Below are 9,249 nucleotides of genomic sequence, written 5' to 3'. Positions count from 1 at the left end.
TACAGGTCCCTCTATCCCATGCATGGGTCACTCCCTCCCAAATCTCATGGGTTCCTCTATCCCACATCCCACAAGTCCCTTTGTCCTGCATCCCACCGGCCCCTCCATCCCAAACCCCAAAAGTGCCCCCATCCCAAACCCTACAATTTCCCCCATCCCAAACCCCACAAGTGCCCCCATCCCAGACCCCACAAGTGCCCCCATCCCAGACCCCACAAGTGCCTCCATCCCAAACCCTACAATTTCCCCCATCCCAAACCCCACAAGTGCCCCCATCCCAAACCCCACAAGTGCCTCCATCCCAAACCCTACAATTTCCCCCATCCCAAACCCCACAGGTGCCCCCATCCCAGGGGCACTCACACCCCCAGCAGCCCCAGCCCCCTCCCGCCAATCCCACTGTCCAGAGGATGATTTGGGGGCAGAACCCAAATCCCCGCCCCACAGCGGGGGGGCCGCTTTGCTGCTTCGGCGGCGGCTCCCAGCGCTCCGTAATTAGGATTTAATTGGGGTGGGAGCCTCTCCTCTCCCCACTGCGGCCATCCCGAGGTCGGGATGGGAATCCCGGTGCTTCCGATCTCCCGCGGGCTCCGGTCAGGCCCGGGGGGGCAGCGGGGCCGCCTGCACCGCGTCCCCTTTGTGGGAGCCGTCGCAGTACGGGGGGGTCCGGGTTTGTTTGCAGCCGCAGAGCCACGCGGGGCCGTCCTCGGTGGGGGTGAAGCGCAGCGGGGACAGCCCCGGGGCCTCCTTCTTGTGGGCACCGTCACAGAAGGGCTGGAAACAAACCGGGATGGGGTCACGGGAGGGTTTGAGGGGTGCCCGGCTGATCCCCCGGGGCCACCGCGATCCCTCCGCCCCATCCCATTCCCGGGCAGCGCATCCCTCGGGAACTGGAGCGCCCGGGAGGGCGAAAACCTCAAAAATGCCTCAAAAACTCTCGCTCCGGGACTGGGGGGATCCACGTGGGGATGGTCCTGGCCTGACCCCACCGGCATCCGCGCAATCCCAATTTAGGGGGGTGGCGGGTCCCCGGGAGCCTCCAGACCCCCTCGGTGCCCCCGGAGCCCCTCCAGACCCCCCCTCCCCCCCGGGTCCCGAAGCCCCCCGGCCACTCCGGAGGTTCCCAGCCCCGGAGGCCCCTGGACCCCCCCGGGAGCCACCGCGGAGTCCCCAACCCAGGAACCCCCGGGACCTCCTGGAGCCCCCCGGCCCGACCTGGCGCTTGCTGTGCCCGCAGGAGCACCAGCCGTAGGTCTTCCCCGCCTTCAGCTCCACCGGGAACGGCTCCTTGGCGGCGATCACCGGCTGCGGCGGGGCGGCGGAGCAGAGCGACCGGACCCGCGCCCCCCCCGAGGGGTCCCGGCACCGGCGGCCGCCCCCCGCCGCCCTCATCAGTGCCACGAGCGCGGCCGGTTTTAGCCGCAGCATGGGCCCGGTGCCGCTCCCGGTGCCGCTCCCGGTGACCTTCCCGGCACCGGCGGCTCCTCCTCCCGGCGCCGGAAGAGCCGGGGCTGGCGGGCTCGGCGGGAGCGCGGATGCTCCGTGCGGGGAGGTTCCCCCGCGCACCGGGCCGGTCGAGGCTGGGGCCGGGGCCGGTGCTCGGTCCCGCTGCCGCTCCTGGCTCGTGGTCCCGGTGCTCGGTCCCGCTGCCGCCCCCGTCATCCGCTGCCGGTGCTGGTCCCGGTCCCGCTGCTCGATCTCAGTTCGGGGCCCCGGTGTCGGTGCCGGTTCTCGATCCCGCTCCCGGTCACGATGCCCCATCCCACCGCACGGTCCCGGTGCCCAGTCCCATCTCAGTGCCCGATTCTGGTGTCACTCCCGGATCCTGTTACGCCGTCCCTGTGCCCATTCTCGGTGCCCGATCCCAGCGCTCAGTCCCGGTGTTGCTCCCGGTGCCCGATCCTGTTACGTGCTCCCAATGCCCAATCCCGGTCCCAATGCCCAATCCCGGTCCCAGTGCCCAGTCCCGGTCCCAATGCCCAATCCCGGTCCCAATGCCCAGTCCCGGTCCCAATGCCCAATCCCGGTCCCAATGCCCAGTCCCGGTCCCAGTGCCCAATCCCAGTCACAACGCCCAGTCCCGGTCCCAATGCCCAGTCCCGGTCCCAATGCCCAATCCCAGTCTCAGTGCCCAGTCCCGGTCCCAATGCCCAGTCCTGGTCCCAGTGCCCAATCCCGGTCACAACGCCCAGTCCCGGTCCCAGTGCCCAATCCCGATCCCAGTGCCCAGTCCCGGTCCCAATGCCCAATCCCGGTCCCAGTGCCCAGTCCCGGTCCCAATGCCCAGTCCCGGTCCCAGTGCCCAATCCCGGTCCCAGTGCCCAGTCCTGGTCCCAATGCCCAATCCCGATCCCAGTGCCCAGTCCCGGTCCCAGTGCCCAATCCTGGTCCCAGTGTCCAGTCCCGGTCCCAATGCCCAATCCTGGTCCCAGTGCCCAGTTCCGGTCCCAGTGCCCAGTCCCGGTCCCAATGCCCAGTCCCAGTGCCCAGTCCCGGTCCCAATGCCCAATCCCGGTCTCAGTGCCCAATCCCGATCCCAGTGCCCGGTTCCGGTCCCAGTGCCCAATCCTGGTCCCAGTGCCCAGTCCCGGTCCCAATGCCCAATCCCGGTCCCAATGCCCAGTTCCGGTCCCAGTGCCCAGTCCCGGTCCCAATGCCCAATCCCGGTCCCAGTGCCCAATCCCGATCCCAGTGCCCGGTTCCGGTCCCAGTGCCCAATCCCCGTCCCAATGCCCAGTCCCGGTCCCAGTGCCCAATCCCGGTCCCAGTGCCCAATCCCGGTGCCCACTCCCACTGCCCGATCCCAATCCCAGTTCCGATCCCGCTTCCAGTCCCTTTCCCGGGTAGCACACCTGCCTCGGGAGCACTTCCTCCTCCCCCCTCCTCCGTGCCTCAGTTTCCCCCTGGAGCCCCCGAGCCGCAGCCTCGGCCCCGCTGCTGCCCAGGGAACACCGTGGGAATTCCTGGAATCCTGGTGTGGGAGCGGCTTTTCCCAACAGCCGGACACGGCTCCAGACCCGATTTTGGGTAGGAAAGGGGCCAAAGCAGAGGCAGCACAAGCCCGTGGATTCGGGGCTTCCAAGGAATAAATCCCTGGGAGAGAAGAGGATTCAGGACCTGGCTAGAAGGGCAGCAAGAGGATTTGGGATTTAATGGGGGCTGTCACTGGGGGTTTTTTGGGGGAAAAATCCTCCTTTTCCCACTCATTCCCACGCTGAGAACCTCCAGGACCTCGCTCCTACATCCAAGACCATCCCTGGCTTGGGATGCTGCCTCACATTCCAGGACCTGGCAGGGAATTCCCATTCCCACTTCAATTTGCCCCGCTGCGCTTTATTAAACAACTCCTCGCTCTTCATATTAACATTAATATTATTTATTATAATAAAGACCAATCAAGCAGCGTGAAAAAAATAGATCTTAGCTACATTACCTGAAATTGCCAAAAATATACACATTTGTCTCTTTCATTTCATAATAATAAAAAAACAACAACAACAACAACAACAAAAAACCCCCAAAACCAATCCCGAAATGAAATAAAATGAAACGAAACGAAACGAAACGAAACGAAACGAAATGAAATGAAATAAAATGAAATGAAATGAAATGAAATAAAATAAAATAAAATAAAATAAAATAAAATAAAAGGACACATGCAACGATCCTAAATGAGACATCAGCATCAAAACGGGTAAAGAAATGTACCCCAGTGCAACTGAAACACGGATCATCTTTAGCTTTTCCCTGCTATCCCTGGGGTTTTTTTTTCCCACAGGGATTCACCTGGAGACCTCCCCCTCCTCACTGCCAAAGGGACCTTTGGCTCTGGGACAGCCGGAGGTGACAATTCCCAGGATTTGGGAACCTTTGGAAGGTTGGACACAGGGAGATGCGTAAGTGCTTTCTGTCTCTGATCCCCCTCGTTCCCTCATCCCGCTCTGATCCCGGAATTCCCGGAGAGCCGGAGGGGTCCAGCTCCGGCTGCGGCCACCTCCAACCCTCGGGGATGCTGCCCAGCCCAGCTCCTCCTGGTTTTAACCTGGTTTTGCCTAAAAAAACCCCCAATTCCCAGATTTCCTACCTCTTCCAAAGCCTGGGCTCCCAAACATTCCCGCAGGAGCCCATTCCAGCCCCTCCAGCCTCTGGATTCCCCCTTAAGTGCCTCTGGATTGCCCCCTAAGTGCCTCTCGCTGACCCCAAAGTGCCTCTCACTGACCCCTTGTGTGTCCTGGGCTTGTCCAGGGATTTGGGCACCAACCCCAAACTGGGGCCGATGCCAGCATGGATTTGTGTGTCCTGGGGGGGATCAATTCCCTGCACACGGGATGGATCCCAAAGAGCATTCCCAGCATTCCCAGCATTCCCAGCCCTCTCTCCTCGGCACCGGCGCCTTTCGGATTCCCGGGGCTTGGATTTTGGAAGAATTGGACAATTTGGGCACAACCTCGGGGCCTTTGGGGTTGCAAATGGGGCTGGGGGCTGCGGGCAGCACCGTGGGAATTTGGGATCTTGGAGCAACGCAGGGATTTGGGATCTTAAAGCAACGCAGGGATTTGGGAACTTGGAGCAACGCAGGGATTTGGGAACTTGGAGCAATGCAGGGATTTGGGATTTGCAATAAAGAGTGAAAAATAAAATAAACCCCAGCTCCTGGCCATAAACCCCCCCTGCCCATCCTCGCGCTGGCCCAAACCGGGAATTCGGCTCTTCCCAAATCCCGAGGATCTGCGGGATGGCAGACACAGCCACCACACGCCAACAGGCTGGAGGGCAGCCCCAAAATCCTGATTTTTAGCCCCAGTTTGGGACTAAATTTGCTCTCAGAGTCGCTGCCAAGGCCAAGGTTCCACAGGAGGGAGGGAGGGGGGACCTGGGGTCCCCGTGCCAGGATGGCACCTCTGGGGGTGCCGAGGGAGGGGGAACAACCCAACTCGGGGTCGGAAAAATAAAAATAAAAAGAGCAAAATCCAAAGGAATTTCAAAGTGCAAGAAGGGAATTGTGCCGGAGAGGGTTCGGGGACGGGGATCCCAAAGGATGGGGATTCCCAACGGCTTCCTAACCTCAATAAAACCTTTAGATGGAGAAATCCCATTAAATATTTCATTTCTATTCCCATTTCTGAGCAGCCAGCGGCTCTGCCCAGTTCAGAGCTCCAGGCTGGGAGCACAAAGGGATCGTTTTCCCTCTCTCTTTTTTTTTTGACAACCCTCGTGGTGAGAATCTTGGAAATACCAAATGAACTAAAATTAAATTAAAATGAAAGCAGGAAATTCAGCGGAGGGTTTCGCTTTTCCAGCACGGCCCCACTGCGGATAACGGGAATAGTGCAAAGCGGAGAAGGGCAGTGGGGATGTGCTGAAATCGGCGTTAAGGTCCCAAAATTCGGGATTTGGGGCTCTCCCGAAGGAGTTTCTGTCAGCTGGAGCATTCCAGGAGCTCCGGATTTACCCAGGGATGAGGGAAGGAGGGGCATTGGTGCGTTTGGTGTTGGTGTTCCCCTTCCGGGAGCTGCCTCAACCAACTGTCTGTCCTTCCTTCCTTCCTTCCTTCCTTCCTTCCTTCCATCCATCCATCCCTCCATCCACCCATCCATCCGTCCATCCATCCATCCATCCATCCATCCATCCCTCCATCCATCCATCTATCCATCCATCCCTTCATCCATCCATCCATCCATCCCTCCATGGATCCATCCATCCATCCATCCCTCCATCCATCCATCCATCCATCCATCCATCCCTCCATCCATCCCTCCATCCATCCATCCATCCCTTCATCCATCCATCCATCCATCCATCCATCCATCCATCCATCCATCCATCCATCCATCCATCCATCCCTCCATCCCTCCATCCATCCATCCATCCATCCATCCATCCCTCCATCCATCCATCCATCCATCCATCCCTCCATCCATCCCAGCTGAGAGGAAGCCAATTCCCGGCGGATGTTCCAGGCTGAAGATGGAATGAAGGTCAAAAGGTGGAGAACGGTGGAAGTTCCGACGTCCAGGCTCGGGATCGTGGTCACTGTCCCATTCCTTGGAAATCCCTTTTCCCAGGACCAGTGGAAGAACGTGGTTTTGTGGGAATGATTTGTGGTGGGCGGGAAATAACTGGAAGCGGATTTGGGATTCTCTTCCCCACCTTTTCATCTCCGAACTCAGGTCCAGGAATCCACTCCCAGGTCCCAAAGCTCCTTCTGACCCTGGATAATCCTGGCCACAGCCTCTTTTCCACGTTGGAATGTCGGCCTTTGGGAATTCCGGGCGGGAAGAGGCGGCACGGAGCGGGAATGTGCTTTCCAGGCGGGAAGGACGGTCCCGCCCCTCCGGCAGCTGGCACAGGTGACAATGGCCTCCCAGGTGGTGCCACCTCCTGCCCACCTCCATCCATCCACCCATCCATCCATCCTCATCCTTCGTGTCCTTCCAGGCTGGATTTGCCTCCAGCTGGGGCAAGGCCCAGTGGGAAAAGCTGGGAAATCGCAGCTCTGGAATTCTTCCGGACGTCCCCACTTGGGGCACGGCCACCACGTCCCTTCTCCGGTGGTGCCACATCCAGGGTCACACCCTGGGGCACTGCCAGGTGCCACCACGTCCCTTCTCCAGCAGTGCCACATCCAGCGCTGCCTTCCAGGTGCCACCACATCCTTCTCCAGCAGTGTCACACCCTGGGGCACTGCCAGGTGCCACCACATCCTTCTCCAGCAGTGCCACATCCAGCGCTGCCTCCCAGGTGCCACCATGTCCCTTCTCCAGGGTCACATCCAGGGGCACTGCCAGGTGCCACCACGTCCTTGCTCAGCGGTGTTACATCCAGGGCCACACCCTGGGGCACTGCCAGGTGCCACCACATCCTTCTCCAGCAGTGCCACATCCAGCGCTGCCTCCCAGGTGCCACCACGTCCCTCCACCAGGGTCACATCCAGGGGCACTGCCAGGTGCCACCACGTCCTTGCCCAGCGGTGTCACATCCAGGGGCACATCCTGGGGAACTGCCAGGTGCCATCTTGTCCTTCTCCAGCAGTGTCACATCCAGCGCTGCCTCCCAGGACACTGCCAGGTGCCACCACGTCCCTTCTCCAGGGTCACACCCTGGGGCACTGCCAGGTGCCACCACATCCTTCTCCAGCAGTGTCACATCCAGGGCCACATCCTGCCTCCCAGGACACTGCCAGGTGCCACCACGTCCATTCTCCGAGGTCACACCCTGGGGCACTGCCAGGTGCCACCATGTCCTTCTCCAGCAGTGCCACATCCGGTGCTGCCTCCCAGGACACTGCGAGGTGCCACCACGTCCTTGCCCAGCAGTGCCACATCCAGCGCTGCCTCCCAGATGCCACCACGTCCCTCCTCCAGGGTCACATCCAGGGGCACTGTCAGGTGCCACCACGTCCTTCTCCAGCAGTGCCACATCCAGGGCCACATCCTGGGGCACTGCCAGGTGCCACCACGTCCTTCTCCAGCAGTGCCACATCCAGCGCTGCCTCCCAGGACATTGCCAGGTGCCACCACGTCCCTTCTCCAGGGTCACACCCTGGGGCACTGCCAGGTGCCACCACGTCCTTCCCCAGGGTTTTGGGGACTCTCTGGTGCCTCGGGTGCTCCCCACGCTTCCGGCAGGGATGAGGCCGGCAGGACCCGCTGGAATTCCCTCCGGCACGTGGAGCAGGGGACAGGTGACCCCTCCACCTCCCCTTCTGGTGGCACCAGAGCTCGGTCACGGCCGCTGCGCCTCCCGAAGCTCCTCCTGGGATGCTCCTCGGGAGCTCCGTGCTCTGGGCTCCGCCGGTGCCGGGATCGGCTGCGGGGAAGCCGCGATCCCCGGGAACGGGAGTTGGCTGCGGGCTCGGGGGGCCAGGGGGGGCTTAGCCCTTGTCCTGTGCCAGGGGAGCCCCCTTGTCACTCAGGGGCTGTGGAAACAAACAGGGACACGGAGGAGACGGGTCAGAGGGGACAGGGATTGGGGACAGGGATTGGGGACAGGGATTGGGGACAGGGATGGGGGACAGGGATGGGGGGAGACAGGAATTGGGGGAGACAGGGTTTGGGGGAGACAGGAATTGGGGACAGGGTTTGGGGGAGACAGGGATTGGGGGACACAGGAATTGGGGGAGACAGGAATTGGGGGAGACAGGGATTGGGGGAGACAGGGACTGGGGGAGACAGGAATTGGGGGAGACAGGAATTGGGGGAGACAGGGATTGGGGGAGACAGGGTTTGGGGGAGACAGGGATTGGGGACAGGGTTTGGGGGAGACAGGGATTGGGGGAGACAGGGTTTGGGGGAGGCAGGGTTTGGGGACAGGGATTGGGGGAGACAGGGATTGGGGACAGGGATTGGGGGAGGCAGGGATTGGGGACAGGGATTGGGGGAGACAGGGTTTGGGGGACACAGGAATTGGGGGAGACAGGGATTGGGGGAGACAGGGTTTGGGGGAGACAGGGTTTGGGGACAGGGATTGGGGGAGACAGGGATTGGGGGAGACAAGGTTTGGGGGAGACAGGGATTGGGGGAGACAGGGTTTGGGGACAGGAATTGGGGGAGACAGGGATTGGGGACAGGGATTGGGGGAGACAGGGTTTGGAGACAGGAATTGGGGGAGGCAGGGATTGGGGGAGACAGGGTTTGGGGGAGACAGGGATTGGGGGAGGCAGGGATTGGGGGAGACAGGGATCCGAACCGCAGGGGGAGAGCCCAGGGCTCTGTTGTGCTGCACCTCCCAGACCCCTCCAAAATCAGGAGCCCCGGGGTTCCCCCTGCCCAGCTCAGGCCTGACCGGCCCCTCATCCCCAGCCTTTGGCTCCTAAATATCTCAAGCCGGGGCTGGACCTTCTGGGGACAGGGACAGGCCAGGGGAGGGTTGGAGAAGGTGGAATTGTCAGCCCCGGGCACTGGTGCTGTTCACAGCCAGCTGAAACCTCTCCCCCTCTGCTGGGTGCTGCAGGATCCCTCCCAAACCCCGGCTGCCACACGGAGTCACCTTGGAGACCATCCCAGGGCTCCAATCACCGCCCGGGACACCTCATCCCATCCCAGTTTTAGGGAAAACAGAGTGGGGACACCTCGGCCCAGCCACGACCCTGCCAGGGCCCTCCTCAGAGGCGGGACCGGGATGTGACACCGGCAAAGCCACGGAGCATCCCGGCTCCATTCCCTGTGTGATCCCCCAAATCAGGGCGGCCCAGGGCTGTCCCCAGGGCTGTTCCCAGGGCTGTTCCCAGGAGTGTCCCCAGGCTGTCCC

The 9,249-nt window shown here is 61.4% G+C and overlaps 3 protein-coding genes across 5 annotated transcripts in view; 1 reads left to right on the top strand and 2 right to left on the bottom strand.

The window, feature by feature from the left end:
- Positions 1-488: 488 nt before the first annotated feature.
- CISD3 (CDGSH iron sulfur domain 3) lies at positions 489-1,682 on the bottom strand. The gene is made up of 2 exons (XM_068996700.1): positions 1,216-1,682; positions 489-774 (listed from the first exon to the last, which is right to left on the bottom strand). Exons 1-2 carry the CDS (start codon positions 1,660-1,662, stop codon positions 595-597), a joined length of 627 nt encoding a protein of 208 aa, XP_068852801.1. The 5' UTR covers positions 1,663-1,682; the 3' UTR covers positions 489-594.
- Positions 1,683-6,094: 4,412 nt separating this feature from the next.
- On the top strand, positions 6,095-7,634 carry LOC138099444 (uncharacterized). Of its 2 annotated transcripts, XM_068996678.1 has the most exons (3): positions 6,095-7,068; positions 7,292-7,449; positions 7,558-7,634. In XM_068996678.1, the coding sequence occupies exons 1-3, from the start codon at positions 6,095-6,097 to the stop codon at positions 7,632-7,634; spliced, it is 1,209 nt and encodes a 402-aa protein (XP_068852779.1). The 2 variants fall into 2 exon arrangements, with proteins under 2 accessions (XP_068852779.1, XP_068852778.1); XM_068996677.1 differs by having other exon boundaries at positions 7,292-7,634.
- Positions 7,635-7,834: 200 nt separating this feature from the next.
- MLLT6 (MLLT6, PHD finger containing) overlaps positions 7,835-9,249 on the bottom strand; it is a 45,416-nt gene continuing 44,001 nt past the window's right edge. For both annotated transcript variants that reach the window (XM_068996648.1, XM_068996649.1), the window contains exon 20: positions 7,835-7,918. In XM_068996648.1, the coding sequence (XP_068852749.1) occupies positions 7,874-7,918 (45 nt within the window). In that variant the 3' untranslated portion in view covers positions 7,835-7,873. The remainder of the gene's footprint in view (positions 7,919-9,249) is intronic.

The sequence above is a fragment of the Aphelocoma coerulescens genome, chromosome 27 (assembly GCF_041296385.1).
Source record: "Aphelocoma coerulescens isolate FSJ_1873_10779 chromosome 27, UR_Acoe_1.0, whole genome shotgun sequence".
In the NCBI taxonomy this organism is placed as follows: Eukaryota; Metazoa; Chordata; class Aves; order Passeriformes; family Corvidae; genus Aphelocoma; species Aphelocoma coerulescens.
This window is presented reverse-complemented; position numbering and strand designations above follow the sequence as displayed.